We start from the raw sequence: 27,994 nt of genomic DNA on the forward strand, positions 1-27,994 counted from the left end.
ACATCATGGTATATTTTCAGAAAGTGAAGACACCTGTATAAGCAGCACCCAGATCAAAAATCAGAACATACCAGAACCCCAGGAGTCCCTTGTGTCTTCTATTCACTACCACCACCTTAGAACTACGTATAAATGGATCATATCTTCTCTTTTGTTTGCTTCATTTATTTTGTGAGATTCATCCATGTTGTTATGTATACTGTGATTTTTCTGTTCTCATGCTGTGTAGTATTTATTACATTGTAGGCATATAACAATTTCTCTGTTCTGCTGTTAAAGAACTTTTGGGGTTTTCCAGTTTAGAGCTATTACAAATAGTGCATATAGTTTTTTTTATAAAACAAGTAAAAGAGATTGAAAATATGTATTATGTAATATATAATAAAGAATATAATTTGTTTTGAGAAACTTTAGTTTCAGTTACTTATATTTATATACTGCGTTCTGGGTCATTATCAAAGTTATGTTTTCTTTAACAGCTTTATTGAGATATACTTCACATACCACTTAAAGTATGAGAAACACTGCTTTAGATCACTGTCATTCTGGGTGAGAAAGAGTTCTTCCTTTAGAAATCAGCTGTAAGGAGGCATCTCCGTCCCTAGGGTTGGTCATTTACTTATTCATCATTCATCAAAAACAAATAACTATTATCTGCCTTCTGTGAGCCTGGCCATACATTAGGTATTGAGGATACACAGTGACCGCTCATGGAGCTAATTGTTTGGTGATATTAAAGCCTCACTCTAAATGGGTCCCAGCTAGCTAGGAGGACTGCTTCTTAGGTCCTAGCATGGGATGGTAGTAGATGGGCTGTCAGCATAGAATGTCTCCTCTCCAAGCCACTGCCCTAATTCTTTCCATGGATGCTCAGATTTTATATGTATCTCTGCCAGCATGGTTGGATATTTGTATGTAATGCAAACTTAAAACATGAAACTTAAAACTTAAAAACATGAGGGGAATGATTATTGGTATCATGTAGTCTCTATTTTTCCCTCCTATTCTGTTTTTCCAGTTATAGATATGATGAAATACAGTAGCTTATGAGTTAGAGCAGAGGTCAGCAAACTTTTTCTTAAAGACTCAATAAATATTTTGGGTTTGTAGGCCATACCATTTCTGTTACAACTACTCAGCTCTGCAGTTGTAGCACAGAAGCAACCACAGATAACACATAAACAAATGGGGTGGTTATGTTCCAATAAAACCTCATTTACAAAGAAAAGGCAGAGACTTCCCTAGTGGTGCAGTGGTTAAGAATCCGCCTGCCAGTGCAGGGGACACGGGTTAGATCCCTGGTCTGGGAAGATCCCACATGCCGCAGCGCAACTAAGCCCGTGCGCCACAACTACTGAGCCTGCACTCTAGAGCCTGCAAGCCACAACTACTGAGCCCGCATGCCACGACTACTGAAGCCCGCATGCCCTAGAGCCCGTGCTTCTCAACAAGAGAAGCCACCACAATGAGAAGCCTGTGCAGTGCAACGAAGAGTAGCTCCTACTCGCCACAACTAGTGAAAGCCCATGCGCAGCAATGAACACCCAACACAGCCAAAAAAAAAAAAAAAAAAAAAAAAGGCAGTAGGCCCTGGCTCATAGTTTGCCAACCCCTAAACTACAGGGATCTATGTCTATCCTAGACAGAACAGTGCAGACATTACAAAAGGTGGTTTGTATGAGGGTGGCTTAAAAGCAGTTAGACTTCTTCAGTTATGGGAATTTTTGCTTCCAGTGAGTTTTACTGGTCTCCCCTTTCTCCTCTAGATCTTCCAAGAAAAATGTGTTGGATTTTTTCAACACTGAGTGATTTTGGGGGGGTTTTTTTCATTTATTTGTTTGGTTTTTCTTGGTGTGGTTTGGGCTGCTTACTGTGGCCAGGGAAGTTGACTTTCTTCTATATTAGGAGAGGACCATATTACTCCCTGTCTCAGAACCCAGTAGTTGTCATTGTACCCAGCTACCTTTGTTTTCCAATTAGTATTGCTTCTTAAACATTTATATTCTTTCCTTTACTAACCGTTCCCAGCCCTGAAAAAACCTACAACCTACTTAAGTTCCCTTGCTGAATTCTCAGATGGGACACCATCAAAAAGCAGATAGAGCTCTAGACTTGGATTCAAGAGCCATACTTGAGTCCTGGCCTGCCATCTTTTAGCCACATAACATTGGACAAGTCACCACTCATCTCTTTTTTGTCATTTGTAAGTGAAGATAGTAGTTCTTCCTCTAACTCTCTCAAATAAGATAATACTTTTGAAAGTGCTTTGTAAACTGAAAATTGCTCTTTAGAGGTAAGGTTATTTGTTGTGTTTTTCATTCTGGCTATGCAAATATTTTTGTTATACCACATGGATTTCTTGTTCTAATTTTCCATATGCATTAAATGTCCTTCCCAGTCAGAGTATCTCTAAAAAACTGTTTATCCTTTCTCCTGTAAATGTTGATTCAACTTTTTTACACAAACATTAACCCAGAATACTTAACAAAAAAGAATACTTGAGAGAAGATTGAATGTGCAGCCAGGTACACCAGTTTCCTTTCACATAATGTACATTATCCAACAAAAGTACTTCAGAGAGACATCTCTGTGGTTGTTAATGTATCTGGATGTTAATCATAACTAAAACTTAAAATTTGACAGCCTGCAAGTGAGGAATTAGAATTATAGTTCCAGGGGAACCGAATTCAAGTCATTGGGTAGAAGCTACAATGGGTAAATTTTTTATTCAATATGAAAAAGAAAAATATCTGTTTTTGACATGGTAAAAAATGGCTTGGGCTGCTGGACACATTCAAGGGAAGACTGAATTACTACCTGTTACTCTTGCAGTAGAGGAGAGCCCTGCCTTGAGTAACTGAAATGCTTCCCCCTGAGTTGATGCTCCCAATATAGTTTCTTACATACATAAGCATAGTAGGATTTATTCTGTTTCTCCCTCTTACCACCTGTTATCATTTTTACTTTCTCGGTAGTTTGTAACTCTCTACAGCATTGAAGAATCTGCCCAGGAATATTATTGTATGAATTTTTAGGTGATAGCTCTGTCTCCAGCCATATTGAGCTCTGAGGATTATAGTCATTTATTAGTAATCTCAACTTGGACCGAAGCTATTGCCTTTCTCCTTTTACAGGCCTCGGTTAGCCTATCCTGTGAGATTGCTTTTGGGTTTCTGCCTCCTAGTTTTTCAGTTAATGTACTAGGCACCATAAATAAAGTTTTTTACCACTCTTCCAGAATTGTCTTCCTTTCTCAGTTGAAAAATTCTGAGTTTTCTCACGTTGGAGGAACACAGTGCTATTTTTGCTATTAATTGAAAGAAAGGTCTTGCATAAAAAAATTAGATCCTTAAGACTCAGGACAGCTTGCCTACACACTGCTCGTAGTGAAACTAGTGAAACAGTCCTATGGGCTGGTGCTCATCCTCTCTCCTATTTCAGTTCTCTCAACTGCTGGAAGAGAAAAATACTCTTTCCATTCAGCTCTGTGACACCAGTCAGAGTCTCCGTGAGAACCAGCAGCACTACAGCGACCTTTTCAATCACTGCGCGGTTCTGGAGAAGCAGGTTCAAGAGCTGCAAGTGGTGAGTGAGAAGGTGAGAGGCCGGGAAAAGTGTTGGGAAATTGAGTGCAGATGATAAAGCGTAAAATGCAGCATCAAAGAGGTGGATGTCTTCAGGCTGAGGATTCATTAGGTGTGATGGAGACAGTGAGAGGAGAGGAGAGGAGGAATAAGGTCCAGGAAAAACTAAAGAGTGAACGGATTAGGGGCTTCCCTGGTGGTGCAGTGGTTAAGAATGCACCTGCCAAAGCAGAGGACCCGGGTTCGAGCCCTGGTCCGGGAAGATCCCACATGCCGCCGAGCACCTAAGCCCGTGCACCTCAACTACTGAGCCTGCGCTCTAGAGCCCGCAAGCCCCAACCACTGAAGCCTGCACGCCTAGACCCCGTGCTCAGCAACAAGGGAAGCCACCACAATGAGAAGCCCGTGCACCGCAACGAAGAGTAGCCCCTGCTCGCCACAACTGGAGAAAGCCCGCGTGCAGCAACAAAGACCCAACTCAGCCAAAAATAAATAAATAAATAAATAAATTAATTAATTAATTTTTAAAAAGAGTGAATGGATTAGAAGGAAAAAGATGAGAGAGGTGGTGGGAGAGAAATCAAAAAGTGAGTGGGAAACAGTGATGACTGAGGCTTTTGGAAGGCTTTTTGCGTTAAGTAATAAGAAAGCTGTAGGAAGATTTGGACCTGAGAAACAAAATAGGCAGAGCTGTTGACAGCAGTGGAGAGGAGAGGTTGTTGAAGTTGGAGGAGACTGAGAGTTAGGGTGGAGGTGAATAGGACATGGAAGGAAGAGGAGGGGTTGGGGAGGAGTTGTTGAATAAGGGAAGGAGCAGAGTAGCTTCTGGAATGTACATGAACCTCCACTAGAAGAAAGCAGATTTCAGTGATAAGCCTTTAAACTTTTAAGAGGAGAGATTCAAGAATGAGAATCTGAAGGAAAATCTAATAAAGAGTTTTATGTAGGAGATTAATCTATTAGAACAAAAGATTCTCACTCTAAATCTGTACTTGAAGAGAGTGATAACGGAGGTATTCCTCTCCACATTTCTCTTTCTCTCCAATGCCTAAGTGAGTTCTCAGTTTGCCTAAGCACAGTTTCTAAACTGCTTTCATCACTGAATTACTAAACTTATTCTTCTTCTAGGGACCACTGAATATAGATGTTGCTCCAGGAGCTCCCCAGGAAAAGAATGGAGCTCACAGGAAGGGTGATCCTGAAGAACTGAGGGAGCCACAGCTAAGGTTGGGGAGGAGTTCTCAACCCCGGAGCGTGTGCTATGTTTGCAGAAATTGGGCGGTCATCGAGTTAGAACAGGAGTCCGTTGTATGGATTTACTATGCCTTCTTATCTTACTGGCCTCACAGAATTAATGTGAGGATTAAAAAGTGACAATTCTAATAACAAATTGTGTGTGAATAGTTCATACAGCAACCCCCCCTGCCACACACACACCTTACTAACGTTATGGTGTTCAAATGAAAGCTATTCAGTCAGTCCCTAAAATCTCTTAAAGCATTTCCTACAGCTTTAAGAGATTTTCCTACATCTCTTGACAGGTATGCTTTTAAAATATTCTTTGTGTTTGTACAGTCTTCTGTAAATTTTCATGCTTTGTAACCTTATGAAGACTTCGGATCCCTTGTATCAGCAACTATGTCCTGCATCTAGTGATGCTGTTGTTCTCCTTTTGTCCCGAAGCTTTTCTGAAGCCCAGCAGCAGCTGTGCAACACTAAACAGGAGGTGAATGAATTGAGGAAGCTGCTGGAAGAAGAACGAGACCAAAAAGTGGCTGCTGAGGCTGCCCTCTCCATGGCCGAGGAGCAGATCAGGCGGTAAAGGGCCGAGGGACACAGCCTCTGTTCACTTCTGACCCTTTCTGATCATACTCATGTGCATTTCAGTGGCCAGACTTGGGACTAATTAGGATCTAGTTCTCATCCTGAGATGGGTGCTGTAGTGAGGGTAGGATCAAGACAAGCCACGTTAATCCAAGCTCAGCCCCTCCACAATTCCCTCTTTGGCCCTGATGCAGAATGGAAATTGAGGCAGCTAATCAAGCACTGCCTCCCAGGCCTGGCGCTGCTGTTGTCATGTTAGCACCTCACACGCAATCTGCAGTGCTTGTGGAACTCAGCGGACTTGCCATTTAAAAGCAGCTCACCAATACTTATAAACATCTCCTCCTTCCTCAGCCTAGCCTACAGAAGGTGACAGACGGACCTACGTGGTACCAGACCATTCTGTCCGCATCAAGGCTGCCCCTGAAAAGCTTATCTTATGGAGGAACAGACACAGAAGGGTTCCTGTGCAGCCAGCCTGGCTCTCATGAGGAGAACAGGCAGGATGGAGCTAGGCTGGGCATGTTCAGTTTCTCTTTCCAGGCTCACAAATCAGATTGAAGTGTTCCTTCTCTCCTGGAGAAAAGTGTGGGCCCTGCCAAGAGAGTCCAGGAGTTTTAGGCTAATGGACATCCCTTCACATGGAGGAAACATCAGGAGTAGAGTTCCATCCTCCCCACCACGATTAAAAAGTGCATCCCTGGGCTTCCCTGGTGGCGCAGTGGTTGAGAGTCTGCCTGCTAATGCAGGGGACACGGGTTCGAGCCCTGGTCTGGGAGGATCCCGCGTGCCGCGGAGCGGCTGGGCCCGTGGGCCACAATTACTGAGCCTGCGCGTCTGGAGCCTGTGCTCCGCAACGGGAGAGGCCGCAATAGTGAGGGGCCCGCGCACCGCGATGAAGAGTGGCCCCCGCTTGCCACAGCTAGAGAAAGCCCTCGCACAGAAACGAAGACCCAACACAGCCATAAAATAAATAAACAAATACATAAAAAAAAAAAAAAAGTGCATCCCTCTAGGCAAATGCTTGATCAAGTGTGTGCTGTGTTTACTCACAGCCCCTTGATACATTTCTCATTTTTGTGAGAAACCATTGAGTGGTTAAAGGCAGCTTCTTCATTAAATGGAGAAGTTCCAGTATTAAATAAATAAGCAAATCAGCAAAAAATGAAGCAGAAAGCAGTAGAGGCTGCCAGTTCAGTTTAATTGTAAGAACCCCACAAAAATCTTTCTTGGATGCTTTTGCCTATTAGCTTTTAATAAATGGAAAAAAAATTAATGAGCTTCTCTGACTCAGGTGTGGTATAGCAGAGGTTTAGAGACACACCTGGGCTTTGAATTCTAGCTCTACATCTCACTGGCTGTGCCACCGTGGAAAAGTACTTTTACCTCTTTAAGCCTTACTTTGAAGATAATAGCACCAACCTCAAACCTGAGGATTAGATGTATGTAAAGCACGTGATCCAGCATCTGATCCACAGTGGGCAGTCAATTCCTGGTAATTATTACCATCTCTACTGCTGCTGAAAGAAATCTGTCTGCCCTTACACTCCTTGCATGGGGGTGGGGCCGTGGGAGCAGCCCTTGCTGCAAGTCCCTTACCCTGCATCACATGACAAGAAGGCCATCAGCCTCTCATGCCATGGACCAATGCCTCTTTTTCTTCTCAACACAGGTTGGAGCATGGTGAATGGGACTCTGCCCGGTCTCCTATCATTGGCTCCTGTGGCTCCCAGGAGCAGGCACTGTTAATAGATCTCACAAGCAACAGTTGTCGAAGGGTAAGAAGGGGGAAGGATAAAGAGAGGGTACTGTGCTCTCAGACAGGGCTGGCTGTGTTGAGGGCAAGGGGTCAAGGAGAAGGAATGTGGGCCTGAGACTGGAAGGGTATGGAAGGTTGGAAGAAACTAGTGGAATCTGCCAAGTTGTTGGCCCCAAGGGGCTTTCTCTCAGGTTACCTCTTTTCTACAGTGGTTGGAGAAGGGAAAGGGACAGATCTCTTTAGGGCAAAACTCTCTGACTTTCAAATTTTCCTTTCAGACCCGGAGTGGTGCTGGCTGGAAGCGGGTCCTGCGTTCGCTATGTCATTCCCGGACACGGGTGCCACTGCTGGCAGCCATCTACTTTCTGATGGTTCATGTCCTACTCGTTCTATGTTTCACAGGCCATCTGTAAACCTAGTTCTCACCTTTTGGATCACTCCCCTCAGAACTTGGAATTCCCTCACCTCTAGCATCAAAACCATCAATTCCAATGGAACAATCTTCCCACTTACAGGTCCTCTCTCCAACTCTCCACAGAAAGTGCCTGCAAAAACAGAGGTGGATATGAGCACAGGTTAGAGCTGCAGGGACCAGTGAGTCTGCTTTCTTCTACTGTCCAGGGCCTGACACTTCTGCATAATCTGAGGAGGCCCCATAGTTGGTTATTGAGCCCAGTATTTGTTCAGATTTTTCAGGGCCCTGATCTTTTATGGTCCTATGAAAGATGCTGAGGAATGTCTTTCAGCCAGGAGGATGGTTCCAATAAACCTAATAATCAGAAGTCCAATATCATTTTGATTGATACTTTCTTTGTCTCATGTACCTTATATTTTCTCCTGCTTCAGAGGGAAGTTGAACCTGCCATAAACAATGGCAGGGGGAGTGTTCTGGGGAACATTATCTCATAGGATATCTAATTAGGTCTCTGGCAAAATGGAGCCAGAATAGAAGAACTCCCCAGGGCTTTTAGCTGTTGGATCACAGGGGAGGACGGCGTCTCTTTCCCTGGCTGTTCAGACATGATTGGAGTGAGAGTCATGGTCCTGGACTATAGGGTGAGGATCCCACTGCTTATCCCTTGATCACATGTGTACTAAGGTATTCAGTGGCCTGTGCCTTTCCTTTCACTGAAAGGCAAGAGGAACTGGCTGTGGACAGTGGGATTCAATTCTTGTCATTCGTGTGTTATCTGAATAAGCCTCGAATGTGGGCCCTAAGACAGTACACTAGGAACCAGTCCTAGGTGAGGCACTGACTGCCAGCCAGGGAGGTCTGACTGGTGTGACAACCACTCCTAGCCGCTTGAAGTACGAAGCTGCTTTGCTGTTGGTGACAGTTATTCCAGTTTCTCATTGCGTCGTCATCTGCCCTCTGCGGTAACAGAGAGCTGAGGAAAATGGAAGGAGATTATAGAGAAGACAAAATATTTAAATCCAAGCCTGAGAATGACAGCCGGGTTTTGAATTCCATTTGTGCCTATTCCCCACCTCTCCTTTCTCCAACCCTTACCCGTTGGTTATTTTCTCATTTTGCACATGTTCCCTGCCTGGTCTCACCACCCAGAGAGGAGAGAGAAAACTGGTGGACGGACTGATCCGCTCTAATCCTTTGTTCTGTGGTGACCAAATCATGGTCACAGCAACCCAGGAACTTTCCTGAACAACTGTAAAATAATAAAATTATTTTCAGAATGAAATACTGTGGTGGCGTGTAAATGCATGTATACACAGTTGCTTACATATATGTGTTTGCATGCTGAGGAGAGGAAGGTACATAGAGGAAGTAGGGATGGAGTAGCCAGGAATTTACCATAGGAGTAGAAAGCTCTGCATATCCAGGCTTCATTCTCACTGGCCAGCATCTGGCTGCTTGCGTCCTTCTAGCCTTAGCTGCTAGACCCCAGGGTGGTGAAGCGGAGTAAGGAAATTCCATCCTAATACTGAACCAAACAAGCTGGGCCTTAGGGCATGAGATTCATGCAGGTTTTTGCCTGGGCCTGGGAGAACTGTCTGGTGCATATTGAAAACATTTTGTCCCTAGGGATCCCTCTGGGTAGGAGTGGGGGAAGGGAAGTCTCATAGGGGGAAAGCAGGATGGGCATTATGATGTGTTTATATCAAGTCACTGCTTGAGAAATGCTAGCTCACTTTCTCAAGGTGCAATAAGTAAATTGAACCACGTCTATCTGGCTTTAAGGCCCCATGCTTGCTATGTCTCACTGCCTCTCATCAAGAGTGAACTTGGGGGACTTCCCTGGCGGTCCAGTGGTTGAGACTTGTGCTCCCAATGCAGGGGGCACGGGTTTGATCCCTGGTCAGGGAACTAAGATCCCGCATGCCACACGGTGCAGCCAAAACAAAAAACAAAAGAGTCAACTTGGGACAGTTGCTAAGGAGAGATGGACTTGATTGTTTTTTAATTTTATTTTATTGAAGTGTAGTTGAGTTACAATGTTGTGTTAGTTTCTACTGTACAGCTAAGTGATTCAGTTATACATATTTTTCATATTCTTTTCCATTGTGGTTTATTACGGGATATTGAATATTGTTCTCTGCTATACAGTAGGAACTTTTTGTTTATCCATTCTTTATATAATAGTTTGCATCTACTAATCCCAAACTCCCATCCCTCTCCCCCCCACCCCCTTGGCAGCCACAAGTCTGTCCTTTATGTCTGTGAGTCTGTCTCTGTTTCGTAGATAAGTTCATTTGTGTCATATTTTAGATTCCACATATAAGTGATATCATATGGTATTTGGCTTTCTCTTTCTCACTTACTTCACTTAGTATGATAATCTCTAGGTCCATCCATGTTGCTGCAAGTGGCATTACTTCATTCTTTTTTATGGCTGAGTAGTATTCCATTGTATATATGTACCACATCTTGTTATCCATGATGGGCTTTCTCGTCATCTATGATTAAATTCTATGATTTCTCTAAACAGCTGTATCTGGATGGTGTATCACAATATCTGGTCTGATCATTTCTATTTTTGACCCAAAATTAGGACTCAAAATGTTCTAAAAGATTTTTTTTTCCTTCTACAAATTTACTCTTCCTTAAAATAATTTTGGTGCTGCCATAATAAATAGGTTATGAAGTAGGAGAAATAATCAGTTGATCTCCATGCTAAGCATAGAATCCTTAGATTTGGAAGTGACTAAAGTCTTACGTTCCTAATGCAGAAATCCCCTCCTCTGTATCTTGGACAAATTTCATCCATTATCTCTTTGAATCCACTGGGGAGCGCACAACTGAGCAAATCAGGTCAGAACTCCATGTCAATCAAGATTAGGAGAGGCTTGGTCAGATAGAGTAACAAACACCCCCAAATTCTCAGTAGCTAAAACAGCAATTATTTTTTAGGATTATTTTTTAGTCAAAGACTCCCAAGTCCCTCACACAATGGATGGAGCTCTACTTGTATTGTCATTCTTAGTTGGGGACCCTCTCACTCAGGGACCTAGGCTGCCAGAGGAGCCACTCTGGAGAGTTGCAGGTTGCCTTGTGTCTACTGCGAAAAAAATGCACAACCTAAAAGTTGAGAATTATGTTTTATTTGGCAGACAAAACTGAGGACTTAAACCCGGGATGCAGCCTCTCAGATGCTCTGAGGGACTGCTCTGAAGAGATACGGGAGGAGCCAGGATATATAGGAGTTTTTGCAAAGACCAGATAGTCGGAACTTCAAAAGATTACTGTTAATGAAAGAAAAACAGATATCTCAAGTTGATGAATTTTCTGTGTATGGGAAGAGGTAAGAGTCTGGGCTCATTGATATGCACCTTAGCTATCTAGGGCCAGTGTCCTGTTCTTTCCCATCCTGAGTCCCCTCAGGCATCACCCGTGGCTTGATAGCTGCAGCATCCTTTATTTACTGATAATGACAGGCAACATTTTTTTCATTCACACTTGGTAAGCAGCGGACAAAGGAGCATAGCAAAGCTTGCGCTGGTCTTGAAGTCTCACTTCAAGTCTCACTTGATGTTTCACTTCTTACATTTCACTGGTCAAAACAAAGTCACCTGAGCAAGTCTGACTTCAAGAGGGAAGGGAGGGGCAGCAAATCTTACAGAACAGTAATACAGAATACCACAGAGACCTTCCATCATCTGGTACCACCTAGTTTTTTCAGACTTCTTCCTACTACCTGGGACCAAATCTTTCTGAATTAGCTCACACTCCTCACTGCCCCCTAAACAATCTCTGAACTTTCCTCCCTCCATGTCTTGCCTTTCCCCTATGAGTTATGCCCTTCCATCATTTGATTGATCAATGTTTATTTGAACATCTACTGTATGCAAACCCCAGTTTTTAGTACTGTGCGTAATGTGGAAGTGACTTTCTTTTTAAATGTTATCTTTCAAAATCACATAAAAATCATTTTTTCCATTAAACCTTTCTTGATTCCTTCAGCCCATACCAAATTCTCTAAATTTCTTCAATATAAACAGATACAGTTGTCCACCTCTTTAGGACACAAATGCTGTTGTACAGAATTCTTCTATGTGTTTTCTAGTTGAATGTTTTGCTCCCCTGACCAGATTATAGACTCTGAGAGTAAGAGCAGCACTTTCTTATGACCTCTGGAACCCTCAAAGCCTTGCAAAAGAGTAAGCACAGAGCATTTAATCCTTATTTATTTCAATGCCTCAGCAGAAGGAACTGACTCAAACTTCAGGAAGTAGCTGTGAAGACAGGGTAGCAGGAAATGACAGAAAACCTGAATACGGAACTGAAGCAGCAGCTCAGAGTTTCTTGCTCTGAAGTGGCAGCAGCTAGAGAGGAGCCGAGTGTCTACTTGAGGAGCCGAGAGCTTAGAGCAAACGCTTGCACGGTTGAAGGTGGGTACTCTGGGCAGTGGGAAAGTTGGGGAGCACAGGACAGGAGTTGAAGTGAGAGGACTCTGCCTGGCTTTTCGTCCTCGCTGAGAAGTAAAGTCCCTGCTAGTAAGCTGCTAACCTTTCATGGCCAGAAGGCCGGCCTGGGTGTGAGGGGTTGTGGATAACAAGCATCTGGGGATGGAAACAGCAGGGAGACGCTGGAGCCCAGGGAATGCGATCCAGCAGCCATCCAGGACCCCTGGTTTCTGCCGACAATCTACAATCCTCTCTAAGGCCCGATGGTCCTAGGCACTGAGCTGGGAGGAGGACCACTGGAGATGAGACAGTCTCTGTCCCTGGAGAGCTTATGGTCTAGCAGAGAGACAAAACCCACAGGAGACATTGCAACAGATCAGGAAGTAGTAGTAGCTAGCGTACACCAGTGCTGAGAACCAAGTGCCAGATGAAGGTATGGCGGTTCGATTAGGGCTAGTTTCTCTGATTGTAGGGTCACAGGATCCCAGAATGTTAGAAATGGAGGGGACTTGATGAATTAGCAAGGTTAACCTCTCCATTTATTTTCCATTGGGAAAAACAGTATCAGAGATGTTCAGTGATTTACCAAATTATTTAAGTTAATATTTGTAAATTGCCTAACCTGGTACCTGGCAAATAAGTACATACCCTCTCTACTTTGACTCCCTAACCCATATTCCCACAGAGCTGGGTAGTCTGACTCTCTGTCCGTGTACTTTACTCAGGCAGCCTCAAGAAGAGGCCCTCGATTGTGCCTGATATGCTGGCCACCAGGCCTCACCGACTTATTCTCTGGTCTCCCACCTCTATATAGTACCTCTTGGCTTCCCTATTTCCGGCCAGTAGCTCAAGCATACTAAATTGTCTCTGTGTCAGAAACCCTTCCCTCTGTTTCAAAAATACATGAGGATGGCAGGCTTATGGGAGAGTCAAGCTGAGACCTGGGAGGAACAGCAAGAAAGAGGACAGGACCATCGGTCCTCACTGCTTCCTTATTGCTCACGAATATTTCAGAAACTTCTCTTTTCCAGTTTTCTGTGTGAACTCCTTTTGTTGCGGAGCAGCCCAGGAGCCAGGACCGTAGGTCTTATCTACGTGCCCCCCTTGCATTACTGTTGCCCCACAGGGGAAGGCAGAGCTGCTCTTGGCAGTGACTCATCCCACAGTCCATCTGACTCGGTCCGTACTTCCCCAGTGTCCTCTTTGCATCTTGTTAACCAATCTACCCCCCAGATTTCCCTTGGACTGGTTTCCAAGGGGTTTTTCAAAGAGCTGGAGAAGGGTGGAGTTTTCAAGTGGAAAGGAGAATTGGAGAGTCTGAGCACCTCTCTGGAGAGACTGGAGCGTCTTAGGAGTGGTTGTAAGAAGGGCTCGTTTAAAAGACAGTAAAGAGTGTGGGGAAGGAGTCTGAGCAGGGAAGGGTGGGCAGGGAGTTGCCAGCCAGCAAGTGGTACCGGGGTCAAGAAGTCTCAGCACCAGAAGAGATGAGCATTGTCTGTTGTTTCCTCTCCACACCAAGATCCAGGATCCCACAGACGCAGAGCACCTGTGCAGCTCCTCGTGCAGGGCCGGCAGGGCAGCAGAAACACTGGGGATGCCCTAGCGGAATAACAGCTTGGCACCCCCTCAAAGCGGTGTTCTCTAAATATTTCTTTAACATTTATTTAGTTAATAAAAGTCAAATAATTCTTAATGTTCAAAACAAGGGACTTATTGCATGCTCTTTTTTGAACCAGCTATCTACTTTCAAAGTATAACTAAACTGTTTTTAAAAATTGAACAATAAATGAATTATTCTCAGCAAATAATGCTTCCCCATGCCTTGTTCAGTTGAGGAATTTCAGCTGAGTGCCCCTACTGACACACAGCTGTGCAGTGGCCAGTCTCAGAGTGGAGGTTGGAAAAATTCTCAATGGTGTTTAGCAGGTTGTAGAGAGGAGTGTAGATGTTCACATTATCAAGAGCTGGACAAATATATATCTCAAGAACTGTGAAAGAAGTTATATGTAGATACCTGAGTGAAATGATGCTGTAATTCCAGGGGTGTTCTAACATCCCTCATTGATTACCTCTTCAAGCCACTAGCTGGCTGGCCTCTTGACACAAGTGAAGGATCTCAGCAGTTTTGACACCCGGGTTATTTAGTATTACCTACACTCATGATGACTTCTGTCCAGACTAATGAGCCCAGGCCACATTAGTTTGTCTTAAATAAATCCACATCCCCCTTCCTCTAACTGAGAAAAAGTGCTTTCCTAAAACTTCCATCTGCTTTGCCTCAGATTCTATTTTCTTCTAAGAAAAAAATAGCATGAAACTTTGGCTGCTATATCATTGACTTCAGCATTCTTGTTTTCCCTCTTCTTGATTTTTTCACCTAATCATTCCCATTTTCTGTCACCCTCAGATGTGGAAGTCTGTAGTAGGTCATGATGTATCTGTTTCCGTGGAGACCCAGGGTGATGATTGGGACACAGACCCTGACTTTGTGGTGAGTGTGGAAATAGCTTTTCTTGGACAATGAAGGGCAGTGGGCAGGCATGTGGGCCACTCTGTAACCCTTGAGGGGGCTTAGAAAAAGTCTGGGACTGGGATAGCCCTCATGGTGGGACTGCCTGGCAGGACAGTTTGCTGTCATGAGTGGGGCCTGCATGATAGCCTGTGCTGAGGATGGAAGGAGACAGGTGCGGAGGAGTTTGACATTGTGATTGACAGACTATGGCAGGCTATGCTGAGGGAACAGGTTAACTGGGTGTCCTTTGGCCTGTGAGCCAGGATTTGATCTGGACATGTATAATTTGGGGGAATTTGGAAGTTGTAGGAGACCTAAAGAAGAAAGTTTGAGGGATGCAGAGTAGAAAGGGAGGTTTCAGAGCTCACCAGCTTAATTTTAACATGGGGGCCTGGGTGGGATAAGCACAGAGAGGAGTCTGAGTAAAGTCTGTGAGTGCCGGAAGCAGCTGATGCAGGGGACGTGGGGGGCATGTGTGTCAGCTGTGTGGCCTCTCTCAGCCTGGCACATTTCTTGCCATCACTTATTGCTGAGTGTTGTCTTTTGTAGAATGACATCTCTGAGAAGGAACAACGGTGGGGAGCCAAGACCATCGAGGGCTCTGGACGCACAGAGCACATCAAGTAAGTACCAAAAGGACTGGGAGGAGGGAAAGAGGTATGGGAAGAGCCCAAGGAAAACTTGGAGACTCAGGAGAAGGTGAGGGGGGAAGGAAAGAGGGAAATTCCTGTCTGTGTGTCTTTGCTTTTCCTTCAGTCTGTCCTCATGTGTCCCTTTGGGTGTCATTGTGTATTTGTTTCATGTCTCTCCTCTTATTCCCCCAACCCTATTATCTGTCTTTTATTTCTAACCACTCTGATATTTCCCCAACTGTGTCTATTATTTTAACTGTTTCTCTTCTGTCAGTAAGGCATGAGGAATTCAGAGAGGGAAGTGCTGAGCTTGTATCATTTACTATCTATCTATTCACATAAATATAAATGTGTGTCTGGATTGTAGGGTGACTTCTGATGGGCCAAGGAGGATTCAGTAGAATGTCAAGGTAAAGAACTCAGAATAAATGCTGTAAAACGAGGACAATATCAGGTCCCATACCTAGTCTAATTGACTTTTAAAATAAAAATTTGTGTTTGGCTACTTAATAGAAGTAGGAAGCCATGAATGGTAATATGAAGAAATATGACACTTGGAAAACCTGTTGATGTATAGGGATCTTAAAGATTATAACCCAGTATTTTACCAGAAAAAAAAAAGCAAAACAAACAATAAACTCTGATACCATAACAGAAAAGGAAGTTACTCACAGACAAATCCAGGGGTTTCTGTGGGATATATTGTGTATTAGGATTGAGAGATTCTCTCTTCTTTAATAATCCACGGATTATTTGGGATCATCTAACCAGGGCTGTTTGCTTTGGATAGTGTCAGAATGTCCAATAGACGCAATAAACAGTATAACAGGAGCAAAATTAAAAAGTAAATAAATTGGCAAAATTAATCTTTTTAAGCTCCATTTTAACTCCCCTCCCCCACAAACAGCAGTGTTTTTACCTCATTTTCTTCTAGATTTTAAAAAGTGTCAGTGGATTATCACATGGCACAAGCAACATACTATGAAAACCTGGCACATGTTTATACAATTTGATAATATTCAGTACTCCGCAGTGTTGTTTAATCAGACATAAATGACTTATTTCAAGTAACTGTAATGAATATCATATTTAAAGAAAGTAGGCAATTCTGGAAGCAGTTGGAAAGCAAAAACATGGAATTGGGTCATGCAGGAAGCTTCTCTGATGCTCCTCTGCAGGCTCATCAATGCCACCCAAATTAAGACGTCTTTCCTTTTCTGAGAAAAGGCCGCTCAGTCCTAGTATCCTGAGAACTGTTAAGATAAGCATACAAACTCTCCTTGTACCTTTCCCCTCCCAGTGCCTGTCTTATGCAGAGTAGGAGTAGGACATTTTAAAGAAGACTCCTAAATCCCTGCCATGATCTTACGGAAAGAGCTGGAGTTTGGATATCAGATAGATTCAGATTCAATTCACAGCTCTACCATTAATAGCAGTGTGAGTTAGACATACAGCCTCTCTGAAACTCAGCTTATTTATTTATCAAATGGGGATAATAATAGCTACCTGGCAGGTGTATGGTTAGAATTCAGTGAACTAGCATATAGCAAAATCTAGTGCAGTACTTAGCACCACTTAGCAGCTCAATAATGCTATTTCTCTTTCCTGTTAATATAGATTAGTTGAATCAGATTTTCTTCCTAAAAACCTAAAAATAAACATGTAAACAGATGGAGATCTTCCTTCTTCCTAAGTGGCGTTTACCTGAACTGTTGTGTTACACAGTCCAGTGTATATATTACTCTGACTGGTGACCCCTGGAGTTGTAAAATGTGGTGACCCTGGGTGTTTCCTTATTAGCCTAACTGAATCTATATCTGATAGAATAAATGGTGGAGACATTTACACAAAAACCCACTGCCCTCCCGTTTACCCAGGCTACTGAGGTATAAAAGCTCAGTCTCTGCTAGTAACTAACCAGGTGATCCTGGACAGGTCACTTCCCTCTCTGATTCCCAGTCTTACCACTGGGATCAAAAAGACCTCTAGAGGACCTTCCAGTAGTAAGCCTCCAATACTCTGGGATTCTTTCTGGCTAGTGTGGGCTAGGACAACCTTTAAGGTCAGATGGGAATCACTAAAGTCCTTGGAAAGGAGGGGAAGTTGAACGGGAGAACAGTAGCTGCAGAGCTCAGATGACTCAAAGCAGGAAAAGGAAGTGATTGTGGTTCTCATTAATCTCACTACCATCCCCCACACCATGATCTTTCTTTTTTAAGTCTGCCTGAAATATATTTAGTTTGGGGAATGGTTTGGTAATTTGGTGAATAGTTCAAATGATCCTATCCATCCTTCATCTATTGTGTAGAGAAGTCCTGGGCCAGGCGGCTCCAAGCAGCCTAGTGTTTCCAGGAGCTGCCAGGTTTTCAAGGGCTCTTGCATTTTCTCCATCTTCTTCTCCCCACTTTTGCTCGCTTGCCCATGTGCCTCTTTACAGTCGATATACCCCCACCCCCACCCCTGGCTGGATGTAAACACTGATCTGCTTCTTGTCACTACAGATTAGTTTTGCCTATCCTAGAATTTCATGTACGTGGAATAATATAGAAGGTATTCTTTTGTGTCTGTCTCCTTTCACTAAGCATAATATTTTTGAGATCTATTCATGGTCTTGTGTATATCAGTCTTTTGTTCCTTTTTAATGTCAAGTAATTTTGTGTTGTACAGATAAACCAGAGTTTGGTTTATTAGCCTGTTGATGGACATTTGGGTCGTTGACAATTTGGGACTATTACAAATAAAGCTGTCATGAACATTTTGATCCAAATCTTTTTGTTAACATATATTTTTACTTCTCTTGGGAAATACCTAAAAGTAGTAGAATTCCTGAATCATATAAAAAGTGTGTTTTAACTTTTCAAGAGACGAGTAAACTGTTTTCTGAAAGAAACATTTTTTCACTCCTACAAATAATGTATGGGTTTCAATTGCTCCACATCTTTGTCTATACTTGTTATTGTTAATATTTTTAATTTTAACTATTTTTGTAAGTGTGTGGGGATTTCAATTTGTATTTTTCTGCTGCCTAATTTTATTGAGCATCTTTTCTTGTGCGATTCATACATCTTTATTTATCTTCATTTTGAAGTGTCTATTCAAATCTCTTCCCCACTTTTAAAGTGGGGTCTTTGTATTCTTATTGAGTTTTAAGAGTTCTTTATATATTCTGGATAAAAGTCTTTTGTGACATATGTGTTTTACAAATATTTCCTTCCAGACTGTAACTTGCCTTTTCATTTTATTAATGGCTTCTATTGAAGATCAGAAGATATTAATTCTGATGAAGTCTAATTTATCAAAATTTTTTATGGTTAGTGCTTTATGTGTCTAAGAAACTTTTGCCTACCTCAAACTGTGAAGATTTTTCCTATGTTTTGTCCTAAAAGATTTATAGTTTTAGCTTTTACATTTAAGTCTATGATCTATTTCAAATTTGCTTTTGCGTACAGTGTGAGGCAAAGATTGAGGTTCATTTTATTTCCATAAGGATATCTCATTATTCCAACATCGTTAAAAGACTAATCTTTCCCCACTGACTTACCTGGCATCTTTGACCATGTACATGAGGGTCTATTTCTAGACTATTTTATTGATTTATATGTCTGCTCTGACCCACACCATACTGCACTGGTTGTTGTAGCTTTATTGTACTGCATTTTTTATTGCAGTCATGAAATCAGGTAGTCCTTCTCCTTTGCTCTCCTTTGAAAAAAAAAACACTTTTTACTATCCTAGGACTTTACATTTCCACATACATTTTAGAATTAGCTAGTCAATTCCTGCAAAAATGCCTGTTGGTGTTTTGAATGGGATTGCACGGAATCTATAGATCATTTTAGAGAGAACTCACATCTTAATAATCTTGAGTTTTCCAATCCATGAACATGGGATATGTCTCCATTTATTTAGGTCTTCTTTAATTTTTTCAGAAATGTTTTTCAGTGGTCACATCTTGCACATATTTTATTTTATTTTTGCACATATTTTATTAATAAGTTATGCTAAAATATTTTGTGTTATTTCATGTGATGGTAAGTGGTATTTATTTTTAACTTTAAATTTCCAAATGTCTGTGACTAGTATGTAGAAATAAAATTGCTTTTAATAGTGATCTTGTCTCCTGGTACCTTGCTAAATATACCTAATCGTTCTAGTAGCACATTTATGTAGATTCCTTAGGATTTTCTACAACTATGATCATACTGTCTGTGAATAAAATCTTACAGTCTGTCACTCACTTTTGTGCTTTTACTTTTGTAATAAAAACAAAAAAATCTGTTCCTTCTCTTAGCTCATCTTTGAGGTCCTGGGTGTCACTTGGTTTCTATAAACTGTATTGCTTCATCAATTCCAAGGTATTTTAAGCCTTAAAATAGGCATCTGAGAGTTAATGTGTTAAAAGTTTCTTAGGTATGCCAATTAGGACATTGAATTACAATTTTTTTTCCTTTCTATATTTCCACCTGATCACTATTTTCATACATTAATTATCTTTGTATTGTCAGAGCCTAATGGTGCCTCACACTCAAAAAAGTTTAATATTTATTTAATAAAGGAATAATATAACTAACACATTTATAGTGGCTTCAGCTATATTCTGAAGAATTTGGTAAGAAGTTGGTCTTCGTTGGCCCCAACATTTTCATTCAAATTATATTATCTATTGTCATGATTCTCTGACTAACCTCATTGTTATCTATTAGGTGAATATTCCTGAATCTCATTTTCTAATCCCTTTTAAAAACTTGTTTCAACTATAATACAGTTATGATCCATGTAACAGTAATTGGATTTATTAAAACTTTGCTAATTTTTCCCATTTGAAAGTAATGTTTAGTCCCATTTTCTTCATTCTTCATCTGAACACTTTGGTTGGGAAATATTGGTCATTTACCTGTTCTTGGAACCAATAACTTTTCTGACACTGACAGTTCTAAAGTGTTGAGGCTGTCGAACTAGCAACACAGGATCTCTGCCTTCACTGCTGCCAAAGGGTTTAGAGCAGGCACAGGAACAGAGGGTTCTTCCAGCTGTTAGCTTAATTTCATCTGGCTCAAAGCCAGTTTTCTAAAATTAACTTTGACTAAAGCTGAGAAGGCTTTTAAAAAAGACCTCTGTTGGGCTTATACTACAAGGCCACAAGATGGATCTATTCTTCCATGAAAGAGGAGACTTTCGGCTGTGAGATGGCCATTCTACCTGTAACCAATATATCTGGTTTTTCTGAGCTAGTGAAGTCCCAGGAACATCACTATCTCAGTTTCCTAAACCTCCATTTCTTGCTGCAGGAAGTCAAATTTTTTATTTAGGGTTCTCTTGCCCAAATGTTTCTCAGAATCCCCGGTGGTCCTTATATGTGTCCAAGTATCAGTCCTGATTGTCACTTATTGGTGCTGGTGTTGGTTCTGGTGCTGAGCTGTCACTTCTTATCTTCAGCCAAAACAAATACACAGAGGTATTCTCTACCCACATGGTAGAGATGAAAGTGAAGTAAGAAAGAGAATGCCTCCTTTTGGTGTTACGTTCTCTTAAGGACAGAAGTGTCCCAAATCAAGGTTATTTGAGCCTTAAAGTTTTGCAACAATTAGTGATGAGAGTGAATTTTATTAGTGAGCCCCTTTTTTAGTTTTTAGTTCTCTCAGGAATTAGATATAGGGGCAGTGTGAAGGGCATTCATTTTTGACAAGAAGAGACACAAAATACTTAATGTATAGATAAATTTCCCAATGCTGCATTTTTCATAATCATCGTTTTTAATGACTTCCTCATGTGCCATTGAAAAGTAATATTGCAATTTACTTAACTATTCCCCATCTTTTCCATATAAATTGTTTCTTGGTTCTTGCTATTAAATACAATGTTTCAGTGAATATCATTAGACATTAAGCTTTGCCATATTTAAAACTATTTCCTTGGGGTAGACTTCTAGGACTAGAATGTGTGGGTAAAGGGTATATGATTAATATCTTTGTGCTTCTTGAGGTAGAGTACCGAATTGTTAAACAACAAATCCATTCAGAGAGGAAAATAACTTTTCGGTTGCTAGAATATAGGTAACACTGTCCTCTAATATTTAGGAACATGAGACTAAATATCAGAAGGTTATTTAGTGAGCAAAATAACAGACTAGAAGAAATACTATTGGCTTATGGAGAGTTTATATCAGGCTATATATGCAGACCACACTAACCTCCTACTCCCAGACCCAACACAGGTATACTTTGGGGGCTATTGCTAAAAATGAACAGAACACACTGCAAGATTTCAATTTTTCTGTGAAGGAGGGTTCGTTGACATCTCTGTGCTAGATGAGTCTCTGTGATGTGGTTACTTCCAGCATTCACCAGCTGAGGAACAAAGTGTCAGAGGAGCATAATGTTCTCAAGAAGAAGGAGATGGAATCAGGGCCCAAAGCATCCCACGGCTACGGAGGTCGGTTTGGGGTGGAAAGAGACCGAATGGACAAGGTGAGTTGAAAGGGGGATATTTGCTTTAAAAAAGTAAATAAATGAATTGATTCATTTGTTGGTTTTATGGTTTAAAACTTATTCAAAAGTAAAATATTCATTTGGGTTTTAATAGAGAATGTCCACATATTATTTGTGTCATTTTTCCCCTGATTTCAACACATAAAATATAGATGATGGAAAATGGGAGCCAAGAATTTAGAAGGGCTGGCCTAGTGTAGACCCAGCCACACTGTAACTCCTAGACTAAGGACACACACATAGAGAAGGGGAAAATATGTTTTAAAATCATTTACTGCTTTTAAATGGATGTGTATTATATCTCTGCTGCAACTTCTCTTACTGTTTTCTTTACTGTATATTTAGTGTTCTTTTTGTACATATTTTATACATCACTTAATATGATTTGCACATAGATGTGAAAAATATTTATGTGACTTTATCTATTAGATGTCCTCAAATATATTATTATTTTTCCTTTATCCATTAGATACTATGAAAGTATGATAAAAAGAAAGCCTGTATGTTGAATCGTATTTTTCCATTGACTTTCCTAACCTCAAAGATAAAGATATAGGACTTCCCTGGTGGTGCAGTGGTTAAGAATCCGTCTGCCAATGCAGGGGACACGGGTTCGATCCTGGTCGGGGAAGATCCCACATGCTGAGGAGCAACTAAGCCCATGGGCCACAACTACTGAGCCTGCATGCCACAACTACTGAAGCCTGCGCACCTAGAGCCCATGCTCTGCAGCAAGAGAAGCCACTGCAATGAGAAGCCCGTGCACCACAACAAAGAGTAGCCCCCACTTGACACAACTAGAAAAAGCCCGCACGCAGCAACAAAGACCCAATGCAGCCAAAAATAAATAAATAAATAATAAATAAATTTATTTTAAAAAAAGATAGAGATATATTCCTATAAGAAAAAAAATTTAATCTCCAAGGAGAAAAAGCAATTTAATGAAAGCTGTTAGTTCACCCTTTTGTCATTGTGTAAAGTGCAAAGTAGGCATTGTATTCTCTCACAGAATTCCTAGGAAAGAGTAAAATAGATAAGCAGTCATTCATTCTGGAATTCAGCAAACAAAGTTGACCTACACAGACCCAAAAACACTGCAAAATGAGCTCCCAGGAGCTCATATAGGGCAGTGCTTCACATCAATCTCTGTATTAATATTTATCCCAGCATGGAATCGGAAATACAGGAGGAAGAAGAAACTTTCTAATTTCTTCTTAGTTGAGACTCTGCAAGGTATCACTATTTGGTTTGAAGTATTATTCAATTCCAAGATTATTAAAGCATCCATATCCAAATATTAAAAGAGACATACCTTTCAAAACCAAGTAGAAAATGGTAGATGGTGAAAAAAGTGGAGGGGAATAAAAAACAGTTAAATTATATGCCATCTTGGACTACTCACGGTGTTGTCTACCAGCCCCCTTTGGTATAAGGAGTCAATCACTGTTAATATCAGGGCTCAGGCTGCACTTCTGAACTTTGATGGTTGTGTAGGAACAAAGATCCAGAACAAAAGCACCTGGCTGTGTTAAATATTCAATCTGGGCTATGGCATCTAGTCAGTCCCCTTAGGTGTCTCCCCAGTAACTACCCTCATTTCTATTTTGATGCACAAAGCCCTTGTTTCACCCTCTTTTTAAGCAGTGGTTTAAACACTGCCCTGTCTATGTAGTCTCTATCCTTCTGGTTCCCAACCCATCCTATGGGAGTTTCCTAAATGATGGGCTCCTAGTGGTATTAAAGAAGAGTCAGGATGTGCAAGGTTCCAGAAAAAGTCATCTTGCTCTCCCATCACACATTCCTCGGCACTCTGTCAGAGATTATCAGTGTGACCTAGAATGGAATTTCTTGTATTCTTACATCCCATCCTATCTCTGATCATTTTATATTTTCATGGTCATTTTTATCTTCTCACTCATTCTGACCTTGATTTTTCTCAGAGTGCTGTGGGCCATGAGTATGTTGCTGAGGTGGAGAAGCAGTCTTCTCAGACTGATGCTGCCAGAGGCTTTGGGGGCAAATACGGAGTTGAGAAGGACAGGGCAGACAAGGTAAGTGACAACTCTCTCCCTGTGCCACCCAACTCAGATCATGTGGGACTACCAACAATCACCTTGAATGTAGGTCTATGCTTCTCCTGTGGAAAGATGGGGCAGTGGCCTCAAGGAGGGTCCATCATGAGGATGGCTCCCACACCTCCCTCAGCAAGTTCTTTGGTGCCGCTGTTGGAGGCCACATGCTGACCTGAAAGGTGTTCATTTAAAAGAGACAAAGACTCTCAAACTCTGAATAAGGAATCCCTAAGCCTTTGTTTTTTTTTTCCCCCCCTGCATTTTATTTAATTAATTTATTTATTTGTTTATTTTTTAAACATCTTTATTGGGGTATAATTGCTTTACAATGATGTGTTAGTTTCTGCTTTATAACAAAGTGAATCAGCTATACGTATACATATATCCCCATATCCCCTCCCTCTTGCATCTCCCTCCCACCCTCCCTACCCACCCCTCTGGGTGGTCACAAAACACCGAGCTGATCTCCCTGTGCTATGTTAAGCCATTGGTTTTATCATACCTGTACGCATGAAGAGAGAAGAGGAAATTCCAAAGCTCCTCCTTTGGTCTAATATGAAAGCCTTATAAATATTTATGCCTTTCAGGAAAACAGACATATCAGCTGAAATATTACTACAATGGTAGCAAATTATCAAGTAAAACAACTAATTAAGGTTACAATGTTTTTAGAAGGTGAAGGTTACTTTTCATAGGACTTAGTACTAACTCCTTGAAGTCCAGGTGTTTTAAAGACTCCTTTGTACAAAAAAGTAGTGATAGTTTTAAAGAGAGAAAGAGAAAAAGGACAGCATGATTACAGATGATAGAGTGGTCCGGGGAGTACGACTGATAACTCATTCATGTTCTCATTTTCACACCTTAGTAGATTGGATTCTCTGAGCTCATTCTTTATGGGGCAGAGTAGTGTCCCTGCCTGGCAGCAGCACAGAGGGGACATCTCCTTCACAGCTAGCTGAGATTTTGTTTGTTTGTTTGTTTGTTTAACCTGCAGTTGTTAATAAGTGGGCCTGAATCCTTAAAGCTAAGTGTTAGAGTGTTATTTGAATTGTAGGGGTAAAAAAACCAGAAAAGTTCAAAACATACTGTAAGGTAAAGGAAAAGCACAGAGGATAATTTTTAAAAGCAGTAATGGAATATGGAGCATGTAATGTTCTCTAATCAGGGTGAAGTTTCTCTTCCTTCTTGGCTCCCCTCCTGCCTTTGCCTAATCTTTCACTGTTCTTTCTTTCAACTCCTGCCTCACCAGCCACAAACCGAATCACTTTAACAATCAGTGTGTCTTGTAAATCAAGAAACAATACATACTAATAACTTTTTATTTTATAAATTTATTTATTTTTGGCTGCGTTGGGTCTTCATTGCTGCGCATGGGCTTTCTCTAGTTGCGGCGAGCGGGGCCTACTCTTTGTTGTGGTGCGCGGGCTTCTCATTGCAGTGGCTTCTCTTGTTGCAGAGCATGGGCTCTAGGCGCATGGGCTTCAGTAGCTGTGGCACGAGGGCTCAGTAGTTGTGGCTCTTGGGCTCTAGAGCACAGCCTCAGTAGTTGTGGCCCACGGGCTTAGTTGCTCCGCAGCATGTGGGATCTTCCCGGACCAGGGCTCGAACCTGTGTCCCCTGCATTGGCAGGCGGATTCTTAACCACTGCACCACCAGGGAAGTCCCATACTAATAACTTTTAAAATGCAAAATCTAGACTTGCTTAGGGACCTATTACTGAGCCATATGGGGACATAGCTAGGTTAGATATTTGCCAACATATCCAGTCCCAAAGCAGCTAGCATCCAGATTCTCCTGGTTGCCTCTCATCCCACCAAAATCTACATCTCTGGGTTTCCACTGTTGTGTAAAGAAAGAGAAGAGGCACAGTATAATCAGTCAGTATAGGATGATATCTCTTGCATGTGCACAGTGCTGCTTTATAGTTTACAAGGCAGTTTTCTAGCTATTATCTCATTTTAGTTTCATGAGACTTAGGAAGAAAAACACTGATTTACTGAGTGCCCACACTTTATGTATCTGGCCCCATATAGTCCTCACAATATGCCAAATAAGTTGGAATCATTTTACAGTTGAGGTTAATAAGGCAGGTATACCTATTTTCATTTCATATTTAAAGGGCCCAAGGGGGACTTCCCTGGCGGTCCAGTGGTTAAGACTCTGCACTTCCACTGCAGCGGGGGCACGGGTTCCATCCCTGGTCAGGAAATTAAGATCCCACATGCCTCCGTGTGGCCAAAAGAAAAACAAAACAAAAAATAGAGGCTGCGGCTCAGTAATATTAAAGGACATACCTAAAGTTACACAACTACAAATAGGAAAGGTGGGGTTGGGGTTTGGATCTAGAGCTATCTGTGTCCAGGGCCCATGGTCATTGGTTTGTAGCACACTGCCTTTATACCAGCCTGTCAGGGTACTGTCTGTTTCTACATTGAACCCCCATACGCAGCTCTGAGCCCCTATAACTAACCCCTGGGCTGAGCTATAGGTGTAAGGGTAAGCGAGAGAGGGAGAAAATGTTCATCTCTGACTCTAATCGATTCTCTCTCCTTTTCTCTGTAGTCAGCTGTTGGCTTTGATTACAAAGGAGAAGTGGAAAAACACACATCTCAGAAAGGCAAGGACCCTGCACTTCAGCCTTAGCAACCTGACTGCCAGACTGCTCAGACCTCAACTCCCAGCAGCCATCATCGACACCCTTTAGTTCCATGGCCCAGCTCCCTGCTATTTTATTTTATTTTTAAATCCAAGCATGTACTTGCTTCTTTTTTTCTCCTATATTGCTTTCTATGAGCTTGATCAAGTTTTCTTTAGTCCCATTTCCCCTCTAATGGATCAAAAATAGGATATTATACTCCTTTATTTTAGGAAGTTATTCCTAAGTTTTAATGTGCATCTGCGGCTTAAGTTTAAAATTAATCACTCTTTCTTCCTGAGTAACACAGGAAATGAAGAATAATTTAATTACATTTCTTCTACATTCTACAGTCTTTGTACCAACTGAACAATTGTTTAGTATATCGATTACATGTGTTTGTTTTTAAACCCTACAAAAATTATTCATTATTATTACTAGGTGAAGGCTTATTTAAATTGACCAACATATTTACCAGTTTACTAGCTCATCATTGTTTATAATATTTCATTGTTTCCTCCTTGCTTCTTCTATTCCTTCTTGCTAGAGATATCCTTTGGTAATTCTTTCAGTGAGAGTCTATGAGAGAACTCCCAGGCTTTGTCTGAAAAAAAAATTTAGTTTGCTCCATTCTTCATTGTTATTTTCCCTTCATCATGTTGAAGATACTATTCCATCTTCTTGCTAGAGATATCCTTTGGTAATTCTTTCAGTGAGAGTCTATGAGAGAACTCCCAGGCTTTGTCTGAAAAAAAAAATTTAGTTTGCTCCATTCTTCATTGTTATTTTCCCTTCATCATGTTGAAGATACTATTCCATCATCTCTGGCATTTCTCTTGGGTTAGTCTAATCATCATTCCTTTGTACATAACATGTCTTGTCTCTCTGTTTTTGTTTTGTCTCATGAAAATTTTTCTTTTTGTCTCTGATATCCTGAAATATCATCAGGCTATACCTAGGTGTTGGATCTATTTTTATTATTCTACATGAGACTTATTGCTCCTCTTCAACCTGAGAATTAACTTTCAATATGAAAAGTTCTCGGGCATTTTCTCTTTAGATAGTGTCTCTCCTCTCTTCTCTTTTATTCTTTCTTCTGGAACTCAGATGTAATGTATTAGAACTTTTTATTCTCTTCTCCATCTCTCTCTCTCTTTTAAAAAAGACTTTATGTTTTCAGAGCTTTTTAGATTTATGACAAAATTGAGAGGAAGGTACAGTCCTGCACCCATACATGCATAGCCTCCCCCATTATCAACATCACTGACCAGAATGGTGTGTGTGTGTGTATATATATTTTTTTCTTTTTTCTTTTTTTTTTTTACCAAGGATGATTCTACACTAACACATCAAAGTCAGCCAAAGTCCATTGTCTCTATAGTTTTGCGTTTTACAAGATATTATATGGTTGGAATCATATACCATGTAGCCTTTCCAGATTGGCTTCTTTCACTTAGTAATATGCATTTAAGTTTCCTCTATGTCTTTTCATAGCTTGATAACTCATTTCTTTTTGCTGAATATTATTCCTTTGTCTTGATGTACCCCAGTTTATTTATCCGCTCACCTACTGAAGAACATAGTGTGGTTGCTTCCAAGTTTGGGCGATTATGAATAAAGCTGCTATA

General features: G+C 41.3%; 2 protein-coding genes across 12 annotated transcripts in view; both read left to right on the forward strand.

Moving 5' to 3' along the window:
• GOLGB1 (golgin B1) overlaps nucleotides 1-8,864 on the forward strand; it is an 86,908-nt gene extending 78,044 nt beyond the window's left edge. For 5 of the 9 annotated variants that reach the window (XM_059921016.1, XM_059921018.1, XM_059921021.1 and 2 more), the window contains 5 exons: nucleotides 3,442-3,597; nucleotides 4,713-4,810; nucleotides 5,268-5,402; nucleotides 7,081-7,186; nucleotides 7,446-8,864. In XM_059921016.1, the coding sequence (XP_059776999.1) occupies nucleotides 3,442-3,597; nucleotides 4,713-4,810; nucleotides 5,268-5,402; nucleotides 7,081-7,186; nucleotides 7,446-7,580 (630 nt within the window). In that variant the 3' untranslated portion in view covers nucleotides 7,581-8,864. Of the gene's footprint in view, nucleotides 1-20; nucleotides 222-3,441; nucleotides 3,598-4,712; nucleotides 4,811-5,267; nucleotides 5,403-7,080; nucleotides 7,187-7,445 lie in introns of those variants that run through there. The other 4 variants (XM_059921017.1, XM_059921020.1, XM_059921023.1 and 1 more) reach the window with 2 other exon arrangements.
• A 2,021-nt stretch (nucleotides 8,865-10,885) lies between these two features.
• Nucleotides 10,886-27,994, forward strand: part of HCLS1 (hematopoietic cell-specific Lyn substrate 1) — a 48,687-nt gene continuing 31,578 nt past the window's right edge. For 2 of the 3 annotated variants that reach the window (XR_009502923.1, XM_059921027.1), the window contains exons 1-6: nucleotides 11,785-12,012; nucleotides 14,435-14,518; nucleotides 15,089-15,162; nucleotides 21,509-21,638; nucleotides 23,600-23,710; nucleotides 26,294-26,348. Coding sequence is in view for 1 of the 3 variants with exons in the window: in XM_059921027.1 (XP_059777010.1) it covers nucleotides 14,435-14,518; nucleotides 15,089-15,162; nucleotides 21,509-21,638; nucleotides 23,600-23,710; nucleotides 26,294-26,348 (454 nt within the window). In the remaining 2 variants the exon portion in view is untranslated. Of the gene's footprint in view, nucleotides 10,926-11,784; nucleotides 12,013-14,434; nucleotides 14,519-15,088; nucleotides 15,163-21,508; nucleotides 21,639-23,599; nucleotides 23,711-26,293; nucleotides 26,349-27,994 lie in introns of those variants that run through there. The other variant, XR_009502924.1, reaches the window with a different exon arrangement.

Source organism: Balaenoptera ricei, chromosome 4 (genome assembly GCF_028023285.1).
Source record: "Balaenoptera ricei isolate mBalRic1 chromosome 4, mBalRic1.hap2, whole genome shotgun sequence".
Classification (NCBI taxonomy): Eukaryota; Metazoa; Chordata; class Mammalia; order Artiodactyla; family Balaenopteridae; genus Balaenoptera; species Balaenoptera ricei.